At 40.7% G+C, this 12,651-nt stretch overlaps 1 protein-coding gene across 1 annotated transcript in view; it reads left to right on the top strand.

The window, feature by feature from the left end:
• CTNNBL1 (catenin beta like 1) overlaps nt 1–12,651 on the top strand; it is a 219,832-nt gene that overhangs the window by 56,868 nt on the left and 150,313 nt on the right. Inside the window, exon 3 of the mRNA XM_049869635.1 lies at nt 217–323. Within this exon, the coding sequence (XP_049725592.1) occupies nt 217–323 (107 nt within the window). The remainder of the gene's footprint in view (nt 1–216; nt 324–12,651) is intronic.

Here is a 12,651-nt window from a genome sequence, read left to right as displayed (position 1 = left end):
AGGACCCTTAGCCCTTATTCTAGTGGGGGAGACAAAGTGTGAACTATACATTTAACCCAGAGAGGTAAATGGCAGAGTGTGGCAGAACATACAAGCCTAGTGAGGAACACAGGAAAGAAGTGGTGATACCCACTGCCGCCGAGTCGATTTCGACTCATGAGATAATGAATGAGATCCCTGTGAACTGAACTTGTTGCATTTGTCCCTTTGTACCAGGAGGAACCACTGGATGAAAGCTCAGTGAAGAAAATGATCCTCACGTTTGAAAAGAGATCGTACAAAAACCAAGAGTTGCGGATTAAGTTTCCAGACAATCCAGAGAAGTAAGACCCTGTTTTGCTGATGTGTATACACCCTTTCTCCACTGAGGTGGTTTTGGTTTTCATGTGTGTGTTTTGTTTACTTTGGCTTTTGGGATTTAGTTTGGGAGTCCCAGGATTACCCACATGTTCAGGAAATCACTAGAAGGACTTGTAGGACTTAGAGGCAGTGGTACTCAAGGCTATGGTTTATTACAGCAAAAGGGTATACAATAGGATCAGCAAGGGAAATAGACACATCAGGCAGAGTCTGGAGAAATCCATGCAGTTTTCCTCTGTTTCCTCCCTCCCCATGAAGGTGTCAGACAGACATGCTTCTTTCTCGAGCAGTGAAATGCATCAGCACGTGCATAGTGGTTTCCACTCAGAGAAACCCATTTAAGCTTGGAGTCCAGGGTTTTTATTGGGAGTTGGTCATGTAGGCATTCTCTGCCAGCCACAACTACCAAAATTCCAGGCTCCCAGAAGGAAAGCAGGTGTTCAGTGCCCTAGGTGAGCAAAGCAGCCTTATCACTTAGGGAATATTTCAAAAGCAAAATTCCCAGATACCAGCCAAGGGCCAGCCCTACAAGCAGGCCCTTCTACAGATCAAGCCTGCGATATGAACTCTTTCTTGCGCTATTTTTCTCAAAGCCTGTCTTAGTCATTTAGTGCTACTGTAACAGAAATACTACAAGTGGATGGCTTTAACAAACAGAAGTTTATTTTCCCACCAGTCTAGTAGGCTAGAAGTCCAAATTCGGGGCATCAGCTCCAGAGGACTGCTTTCTCTGTTGGCTTTGGAGGAAGATCCTTGTCATCAATCTTCCTCTGGACTAGCAGCTTCTCTGTGTAGGAACCCTGGGTCCGAAGGATGTACTCTGCTCCCAGTGCTACTTTCTTGGTGGTATGAGATTCCCCCCCTTTCTGCCTGCTTCCCGTTCCTTTTATCTCTTGTAAGATAAAAGGTGGTGCAGGCCATGCTGCAGGGAAACTCCCTTTACATTGGATCAGGGATGTAACCTTAGTAAGGGTATTGCAATCCCACCCTAATCCTCTTTAACAAAATCTAATCTTCATTAACCGCAGGCAGAGATTAGGATTTACAACACGTAGTAAAATTACAATCACAAAATGGAGGACAACCACACAATACTGGGAATCATGGCCTAACCAAGTTGACACATATTTTTGGGGAACACAGTTTAGTCCATGACGAAGCCCAAACAGAACTGACCATGGCTGCCATTTGTGATAAGTTTACTGTTAAGAAAGTGTCGAAAGGTTTGGAGGTAGATGGATGTGACTTCCACATAACCTTGAATAAGTCACTTCCTCTTTCTTAGCTTCATGTTTCTTATCTGTATAAGGAAATATTGCCGCCCTCACAGGGTTGTTGTGAAGATCAGATGAGAGTATTTGAGTGTTTTGCCTAGCACCTGGCACACAGTAGGCGCTCTTGAAATGGTAGCTAATATGATTGTTACTACACTAGCACTTCGTGCACCGTGAATTGCTGCAGTGAGGAACCTGGTATCTTTTAGTCAGTCTTGCATCCTAACTAAAGGGATCTCCATGTTTATACAGATCTCAATGTTCTGAACCCTTGTGCTCTCCCCGCCAGTGTTTCTCCCCGCTAGGACACACACTTTTAATGAATTTTAATATGCCCACAGCCCCTAGGCAATTAAGAGTTGAACGGTACACTGTTCAGTTAAGTTTATAGGTTACTAGGGGTACCCACTGTAAATGCAAGGTAGAAGGAAATGTACACCTTAAAAGAGATACAAACAATGCTATGGGACATGGAGGAAGAAACAGTGAATACCAAGTTGAGGGCTATTGAGGGCTTCATGGAAGAGGTGATATTTGACCTGGGATTTGAAGAGTGACTTTGATTTTAATAGGCAGAAAAGGACACAGAAAGACATGGCAGGCAGTGTGAATAGCATGAACAGAGGCACAGAGGTCCCATAGGGCATTAAGGATCCAGTCTTCATGGAGCTTCTGTGAGACCAGGGCAGTCCACTGTGTTCTTCCTGTACTGTGGATGAGGAGCCAGGAGAAATTGGGCACTGGACCTGGGGTCACAGCCTGTTTCACAGTAGGAGTAGCTAGATCACAGTTTAGCTTACTCAACACCAGTGTCCTATCAGGTTTTGTGCTGACCTTCAGTTCACCCAGGGCTTCAAACCCCTTTGGTCTGCTTCTAACCCCTGCTGAGAATTTGCATTTCTCACAAGTTCCCAGGAAGTTATACATAAGAATCACCTGGGGGATCTTGTTAAAAATATAGATTTGGATTCAGTATATCTGGGGTACAAATGCAAATTCCCAGCAGGAAACTTGTTAGAAATGCAAATTCACAGCAGGGGTTTATTCCAGAACAAACCAGTTAAAAGCCCTGCCTTCACCATATGGTAGCACTTGTCACACACTGCACTCTGCATGTGTGTGTGTTTTTAATTACACAAATAATACATAAATAGATTGTCATTGTAAAAAATACCAGCAGCGCATGATTAGAATAAAAAGCAAGTTCTCCTTCACTGCACTGATCCCTTTTCCATTTCTCTCCCTAGAGCTAACTCCTGTGAATAATTCTGTGAGGACCCTTTTAGATCTTTTTCTGCATGCTTATTTACATACCATCTTCTGTATACTTATTTACATATATATGCAAATCTATTTTATCTACTTAAACCATGCTGTACCTCAGCTTCTTTGACCACATAGCATAGAGTTATAGGAGATCTCTGCATGTTAGTACATACATATCTACCTCATTCTTTTTGACTGGCACGTAATATTTCATGGGTTGGATATACCATGATTTAGTTGTTTTTCTATTGATAGACATTTGGTTATTTTAAATGCTGATTTTTATACACAATGCTACAATGAACCTTCTTGTACGTGTGTCTTCGTGTATGTGTATTTCTATAGGATAGATACCTAAATGTAGAATTCCTGGACTGAAGGGATGTGCATTTTAGACATTGGTAGCTACTGCCACATTTCCCACTGTGTCCTTTTATTGCCTCACCAGCAGCTATATTCTTTCCCACAATGGCTGTGATTGATCTTTAACACTTTTGCTATTTGTTTTGTTATTTCTTTACCGCATTAAACTCTGTTCCTTTTAGGAGATGGACTGTGTCTTATTTGTCTCTGTATCCGCCATGCTGTAGGTGCTCAGTGAACATGAGAGACCTCATATAGTCAACGACGTCTTTATTACATTTCCCCCTCAGAACCGAAGGAGGTGTTACGTATGAGGAAGTTAGGCTGTAGGTTGATAACACTGGAAAATGTAGAAATTCAATTTACAATACTGCCTTTTGTCCACTTGGTAGGTGTACTTCTGTCAACTTAGAGTAATGAGTTTCTGCAAGTTAGGTTCACCATCTACGTCTTATGTAGCACTGATGCTCTAGTGTTACAATTGACAAACTGTTTTTAAAAAAATTGATTTTTTTTTTTTTCAAATCAACAGTGTTTTCCATTCAGTCAGAATTTGTGTACTTTTTAGTGTTGGAACATCTCAACATTTGAAAATTGAAATTATGCATGAAGAACCTATTTTTTTCTGTTTCATGTCAAAAAGCGGCTAGGAAACTACATTGTGTTTTAACCTTGAGCTCTTCAATTCTTACTGATGCAGTGTCTTTATAATTCTCTAGACCAGCATTCTGCAGTTAAGATGACAATTGCTAGAGCATATTTGAATGAAACTTTCCAGTTGAGATCAGAAACATTCAAATTTTATTTTCCCATATATGCAGTTGTCATTTTGATCGCATACCCAAAATGCCTCTCTTCATTTGGCTGCATTTCAGATTCAATTGACAATTCTCCTTATGCAGCCTGTACTATGCACTGTGTGATCTTTTCCTCCAAACATCTTGTTGAGTAGAATGTGCCGTTTCCCTATAAATCCTTTAGTAGTTCTTTTCTGCACTATTTAGGTTAGTGGTTTTCAAGCTTTTCGGTCTCAGGACCCCTTTGGACTCTTAAATTGAGTACCCCAAAGTTCTTAGAAAATTCTAGGAAACACAAGAATACACAGGCACACATTCCATTAGCCATCAGGACAATGATACCATCACATCCCCGGTGGAGCGGCCGTTGCCATCGAGTTGATTCCGACTCATAGCAACCCTATAGAACAGAGAACTGCCCCATAGAGTTTCCAAAGAGCACCTGGTGGATTTGAACTGCTGACCTTTTGGTTGCAGCCATAGCACTTAACCACTACGCCACCAGGGTTTCCATAGCTCTCTAGAAACCTCACTGTATTCTCTTGAGAGAACAAGAGTAGAAAAAGCAAATAATGTCTTGGTATTGTTACAAAAATAGTTTTGATCTTGCAGGCCTCGGAAAGAATTTTGAGCCACCTCCATAGGGCTGCACTTTGAGAACTGTGAGGGAGAGCCATGTTGTTCTCCCAGCCAGCCCAGAGCCTGGGCGGTGATTGCTGGTTTTATGGTTGCCAGAGGCGTAACAAGGGTATGGCAGGTGTTGCATCAGCCCTGGGGATGTGATGCTACCGAGCAGTTTCTATTACCCTGGTATGGCCAGCAGCATATCTGTGGAAAATGGCACCTGTAGCAAGCACCGAAACTGCGTCTCTGTCCAATCATCTGACACCCCTCTTTTAGATAACTCTACCATAATATCAGCTCAGAAATACAAGTCAAGCTTGTTAACCCATGCTTGAGAAAGGATGTTGGGCTGTACCGGGTTAATAGCTACAGTTCAGTGGTACCACACGCCCGGGGCTGGTGCAGTACCCCGGATACACCACTGTGTTTGAATTCATCGGTTTCTGTTGCTTTTCTGTCGTTATTGAACTTTGCTGGTCACTTGCTAATTCCTTCTGTTGTTGAAGGAGAACATCCTGCTGGTTTGAAGCAAAGGTACACGGGCAGGCTAGCAGAATACTCTCCATCATACCAGAGGGAATCAATGACCCCATCTCAGCCTAGGTTACGGTTTTAATAAGTTGCTTTATTGCTTTCACATTGCTCTCTAACTTGATCTTTTCCCCCAGGTATGAGTCATCTGTTGCTAAGGCTTGCCTAATCCCTGCAAAGAGTAAATGTGTGCTTACTGTAAGTAGGCAGGTACTTTTCAACAAAAAGAGAAGAAATTTTTTTTTTTGGTTATAGCATAACACACTTGAGAGTACCTAAATTCATTGAGCACATACTATGTGCCAAGCATTGTTAGGCACGTTATATTTATTATCTCTTTTAATTCTCAAAATAATTCAGCTAGTAAGATAAGGAAACACAGGCTTAGAACTCCCTTGACCAGGTTGGGACCCCAGGCTCTGTGTTCTCATGGGCATTTTTATTGGGCAGTACTGGGCATCCTTACAATTAATTGCACGTCATAGATTGTTTATATTCCTGTAGGCTTGGAGCTCCAAAATATCCTTGGGGTCCCAGTGGCACAGTGTTTAAGAGCTCAGCTGCTAACCAAAAGGTCAGCAGTTCAAATCCACTGGCTGCTCCTTGGAAATCCTACAGGGCAGTTCTACTCTGTTCTCTAGGGTCCCTATGAGTCAGAATCAACTTAATGACAGTGAGTTTCATTTTGTTATTATATCCTCAGTACCTAGCACAGTGACTGACAGGTAGTGTGTGCCCAATTAATATTTGTTGATACATTGTCCATGGTCACACAGCCAGTAAATAGTGTCGCTGGGAGTGTGACCCAGGTCAGCCTTATTTTTGAGTCCGCAAGACCCCAGTGGTATTTTTGTGATGTTTTCCTACTCACAGGTTGACTCTGTTTGTTTTGATAATTTTATAAATTTAAAAATATTGAGTTGAGACCACATATTTAGAAGAACAATCTCAAAGTTGGAAGGAGCCTAAAGGTATAGTCTGTTTTCCCGTCTCATTCTTGACTTTTTTTTATATCCGCCTTTATTGACTACCTCCAGTGACAAGGATCTAACCTTCCAAAGAACCCTATCCCATTACTTGGCAGCTCTGACTTAGAAGATGTCAACTGAGAATGAGAAAGAATTTCAGCCAATTCTCCTACAAGAGGATATCTAGCCTCCTTGTAATCTTGGTTGCTTTCCTGAATTAGTTTCCATAACCCTCCTAAGGTAGAGTTCCCATAACAGGTCACAAACTTTTAGGGTCATCTCATCAGCATGAACCACTTGGTAATTTTACATTATACTTCTTTTAAGCAGCCACAGTAACATTTTTGGCAGCTACTTGCCTCTGTTCCTTCTCTGGCAGGCATCTGCCAAGTTTCTGTGGTGGACCAGGGAGTATGCCAGGTGCTGGGCATCCTGAAATGCATAAGAAATAGTCTCTGTCCTGGCAGAACTATCTTATGGTTCTGATTTGTATTGCAGTTGCAGTTGACTAAAACCATCAAATCCCTTCTCTGCCTGCACTCAAGCTAAACTTGTGTCTTTCCCATCCCACACTTCTGCCCTTGCTTTTTAAGTTCAGTGCAGTTCTTCATGTGGATCCCAGGTGACTTTCCTTCTGTTAGATTTTTTTCCATCATTATTGCCTGTCAGGAACTTTGTGAATTGATTCTGCCGGCTGGTGTGTTCACTTCAAGCTCCTTAAGCTTTGTGTTCTATGACATTAGTTAAGTTTGCCTTCTGTATATCTCCACATAAGCCATTGATCAAAAATAACAACAAAATGAAATAGTTGTTCTAAACAGCCTTAAGGATAGAGACCTGTTAGGATACTACCAGAGGCTTCTCTCCAAATGGCATTCATCCATTAATCAGCACCCACATCTAATCCTTGTACTCAACATGATTTTGTTTACTACTGTTTAGTGCCCAGTCTCCCTTGCTGATTCTTCCAGGTGATCTGTAAAAATCTTTTGTCCAGTTGTTCTCCAGAAATCAATTGTTTTTAAAAGTACACATCTAAGGCAAGCATAGTGGAAGACTAAAAAAAAAAAAGTATTTTTGGAGGGATAGTGATAAAATAATTTTGATATTTACTTGGAATAATGAACAAATGAGAATAGAGAACATTGAAAAAGATGAGTTACGAGGAATTGCTTTGCATTAACAGAAATAAAACATAGTCTTAAGCTATGTTGTTGCTACATGCCATCAAGTCAATTCTGACTTATAGTGACCCTGCATACAACAGAATGAAACACTGCCCAGTGCTGTGCCATTCTCACAATCTTTGTTACATTTAAGCCTAATGTTGCAGCCGCTGGTCAGTCCATCTCATTGAGGGTCTTCTTTTTCACCAACCGTCTACTTTACCAAGCATGATATCCTTCTCCAGGGACTGGTCCCTCCTGATAACATGTCCAGAGTATATGAGACAAAGTCCTTGCTTCTAAGGAGCATTCTGGCTGTACTTCTTCTAAGACCAATTTGTTTATTCTTCTGGCAGTCCATGGTATATTCAGTATTCCTCACCAATACTATAATTCAAAGGCCTTTCACAGTTCTTCTTCAGTCTTGTTCATTGTCCAGCTTTCACATGCATATGAGGCGATTGAAAATACCATGGCTTGGGTCAGGCACAGAGCAGATTAGCTTTTCATTAAACGATTAGTACACTTATTATTTTGTGGCATTGGTTGCCAACCCCATCATGTGTCAGCACTTTCCCCTTCTCAACCTTGGGTTCCTCATTTTCATTCATGAAGCTTTCCTATCCCTTCCGGCCTTCTTGTCCTTGCCACTGGGCTCATGTGCCCATTAGGCTTGTATACGTGGTTGAACTACATGTATTATTGTTTGTTTTAAAGACCTGTCTAATCTTTGGCTGAAGGGTGAACCTCAGGAATGACTTCAATACTGAACTAAAAGGGTGTCCAGGGGCCATACTCTTGGGGTTTCTCCAGTCTGTGTCATACCAGTAAGTCCGATCTTTTTTTGTGAGTTTGAATTTTGTTCTAAATTTTACTCCAGCTCTATCTGGGATCCTCTATTGTGATCCCTGTCAGAGTGATCCATAGTGATAGCTGGGCACCGTATAGTTCTTCTGGCCTCAGGCTGGTAGAGTCTGTGGTTCATATTGCCCTTTCATCCTTTGGGCTAATATTTTCCTTGTGTCTTTGGTTTTCTTCATTCTCCTTTGCCCCAGGTGGGGTAGGACCAATAGATATATGTGAGATGGCCACTCGCAAGCTTTTAAGACCCCAGACACTACTCACCAAAGTGGGATGTAGAACATTTTCTTTTTGAACTATGTTGTGCCAGTTGACCTAGATGTCCCCCTAGACTGTGGTCCCCAGGTCCATTTCATTTCTGATGACTTCCAATTTTCCTAGATTCGTATTTTGTACATTCCACATGCCAATTATTAATGGATGTTTGCAGCTGTTGCTTCTAATTTTGAGCCGTACCACATCAGCAAATGAAGGTCCCAAAAGCTTGACTCCGTCTACGTCATTAAGGTCGACTCCACTTTGAGGAGGCAGCTCTTCCCCAGTCGTGCTTTGAGTGCCTTCCAACCTGAGGGGCTCATCTTCCAGCTCTATAGCAGACAGTGTTCTGGTGCTATTCATAAGGTTTTCACTGGCCAGTTTTTTTGTTTTGTTTTTTTAAAATAGATCACTAGTTCCTTCTTCCTAGTCTGTCTTAGTCTGGAAGCTCTGCTGAAACCTCTCCACCATTGGTGACCCTGCTGGTATTTGAAATACTGGTGGCATAGCTTCCAGCATCATAGCAACGGGCAAGCCACCACAGTGTGACAAACTGACAGATGAGCTTAATACTAATGTGAGTAGTGTGGCCCTGGTTCAGGAATTTGCAGACCAATGAAGTGGAGTAGAAAGTCCAGTAACAGATCAGAGTACACATTAAGATTTAGTGTGTGATAGGGGGCGGAGCCAAGATGGCGGACTAGGCAGACGCTACCTCGGATCCCTCTTACAGCAAAGACACGGAAAAACAAGTGAATCGATCACATACATAACAATCTACGAACCCTGAACAACAAACACAGATTTAGAGACGGAGAACGAACTAATACAGGCAAGCAGCGATTGTTTCCAGAGCCTGGAGCCAGCGCACCAGTCAGGTACGGCACAAACACAGAGACCTGCTCCACCCCCCTGAACTAACCCCGGGAGGGGAACCAGCCGGTTCCACGGGCGGAGTGGGACGCAGCCGGTAGGAGAAGTCCCTGGGAGGCAGTGACTGGTCTTGGAGCAGAAAGAGCAGCATCCGAGCCGGGGAACCATCCCGCAGGGATTTGGACTGGACGCAGTGGATTTTCTGGAAAAACTAGTTTCCCAGTGATGGCTCGGAGACAACAATCCATATCAAACCACTTAAAGAAGCAGACCGGGACAGCTTCTCCAACCCCTCAAACAGAATCAAAACCTTTCCCAAATGAAGATACAATCTTGGAATTATCAGATACAGAATATAAAAAACTAATTTACAGAATGCTTAATGATATCACAAATGAAATTAGGATAACTGCAGAAAAAGCCAAGGAACACACTGATAAAACTGTTGAAGAACTCAAAAAGATTATTCAAGAACATACTGGAAAAATTAATAAGTTGCAAGAATCCATAGAGAGACAACATGTAGAAATCCAAAAGATTAACAATAAAATAACAGAATTAGACAACGCACTAGGAAGTCAGAGGAGCAGACTCGAGCAATTAGAATGCAGACTGGGACATCTGGAGGACCAGGGAATCAACACCAACATAGCTGAAAAAAAATCAGATAAAAGAATTAAAAAAAAATGAAGAAACCCTAAGAATCATGTGGGACTCTATCAAGAAGGATAACCTGCGGGTGATTGGAGTCCCAGAACAGGGAGGGGGGACAGAAAACACAGAGAAAATAGTTGAAGAACTCCTGACAGAAAACTTCCCTGACATCATGAAAGACGAAAGGATAGCTATCCAAGATGCTCATCGAACCCCATTTAAGATTGATCCAAAAAGAAAAACACCAAGACATATTATCATCAAACTCACCAAAACCAAAGATAAACAGAAAATTTGAAAAGCAGCCAGGGAGAAAAAGGTTTCCTTCAAGGGAGAATCAATAAGAATATGTTCTGACTACTCAGCAGAAACCATGCAGGCAAGAAGGGAATGGGACGACATATACAGAACACTGAAGGAGAAAAACTGCCAGCCAAGGATCATATATCCAGCAAAACTCTCTCTGAAATATGAAGGTGAAATTAAGATATTTACAGACAAACACAAGTTTAGAGAATTTGCAAAAACCAAACCAAAGCTACAAGAAATACTAAAGGATATTGTTTGGTCAGAGAACCAATAATATCAGATATCAGCACAACACAAGGTCACAAAACAGAACATCCTGATATCAACTCAAATAGGGAAATCACAAAAACAAACAAATTAAGATTAATTAAAAAAAAATACACATAACAGGGAATCATGGAAGTCAATAGGTAAAAGATCACAATAATCAAAAAGAGGGACTAAATACAGGAGGCATTGAACTGCCATATGGAGAGTGATACAAGGCAATATAGAACAATACAAGTTAGGTTTTTACTTAGAAAAATAGGGGTAAATAATAAGGTAACCACAAAGAGGTATAACAACTCTATAACTCAAGATAAAAACCAAGAAAAACGTAACGACTCAACTAACATAAAGTCAAGCACTATGAAAATGAGGATCTCACAATTTACTAAGAAAAACGCCTCAACACAAAAAAGTATGTGGAAAAATGAAATTGTCAACAACACACATAAAAAGGCATCAAAATGACAGCACTAAAAACTTATTTATCTATAATTACCCTGAATGTAAATGGACTAAATGCACCAATAAAGAGACAGAGAGTCACAGACTGGATAAAGAAACACGATCCATCTATATGCTGCCTACAAGAGACACACCTTAGACTTAGAGACACAAACAAACTAAAACTCAAAGGATGGAAAAAAGTATGTCAAGCAAACAATAAGCAAAAAAGAAGAGGAGTAGCAATATTAATTTCTGACAAAATAGACTTTAGACTTAAATCCACCACAAAGGATAAAGAAGGACACTATATAATGATAAAAGGGACAATTGATCAGGAAGACATAACCATATTAAATATTTACGCACCCAGTGACAGGGCTGCAAGATACATAAATCAAATTTTAACAGAATTGAAAAGCGAGATAGATACCTCCACAATTATAGTAGGAGACTTCAACACACCACTTTCGGAGAAGGACAGGACATCCAGTAAGAAGCTCAAGAGAGACACGGAAGATCTAATTACAACAATCAACCAACTTGACCTCATTGACTTATACAGAACTCTCCACCCAACTGCTGCAAAATATACTTTTTTTTCTAGCGCACATGGAACATTCTCTAGAATAGACCACATATTAGGTCATAAAACAAACCTTTGCAGAGTCCAAAACATCGAAATATTACAAAGCATCTTCTCAGACCACAAGGCAATAAAACTAGAAATCAATAACAGAAAAACTAGGGAAAAGAAATCAAATACTTGGAAACTGAACAATACCCTCCTGAAAAAAGACTGGGTTATAGAAGACATCAAGGAGGGAATAAGGAAATTCATAGAAAGCAACGAGAATGAAAATACTTCCTGTCAAAACCTCTGGGACACAGCAAAAGCAGTGCTCAGAGGCCAATTTATATCAATAAATGCACACATACAAAAAGAAGAAAGAGCCAAAATCAGAGAACTGTCCCTACAACTTGAACAAATAGAAAGTGAGCAACAAAAGAATCCATCAGGCACCAGAAGAAAACAAATAATAAAAATTAGAGCTGAACTAAATGAATTAGAGAACAGAAAAACAATCGAAAGAATTAACAAAGCCAAAAGCTGGTTCTTTGAAAAAACTAACAAATTGATAAACCATTGGCTAGACTGACTAAAGAAATACAGGAAAGGAAACAAATAACCCGAATAAGAAATGAGAAGGACCACATCACAACAGAACCAAATGAAATTAAAAGAATCATTTCAGATTATTATGAAAAATTGTACTCTAACAAATTTGCAAACCTAGAAGAAATGGATGAATTCCTGGAAAAACACTACCTACCTAAACTAACACATTCAGAAGTAGAACAACTAAATAGACCCATAACAAAAAAAGAGATTGAAACGGTAATCAAAAAACTCCCAACAAAAAAAAGCCCTGGCCCGGACGGCTTCACTGCAGAGTTCTACCCAACTTTCAGAGAAGAGTTAACACCACTACTACTAAAGGTATTCCAAAGCATAGAAAATGACGGAATACTACCCAACTCATTCTATGAAGCCACCATCTCCCTGATACCAAAACCAGGTAAAGACATTACAAAAAAAGAAAATTATAGACCTATATCCCTCATGAACATTGATGCA

Source organism: Elephas maximus, chromosome 25, assembly GCF_024166365.1.
Source record: "Elephas maximus indicus isolate mEleMax1 chromosome 25, mEleMax1 primary haplotype, whole genome shotgun sequence".
NCBI classification, from domain to species: domain Eukaryota; kingdom Metazoa; phylum Chordata; class Mammalia; order Proboscidea; family Elephantidae; genus Elephas; species Elephas maximus.
Note: the sequence above shows the minus strand (reverse complement) of the source record. Positions and strands in the feature narration are given on the sequence as shown.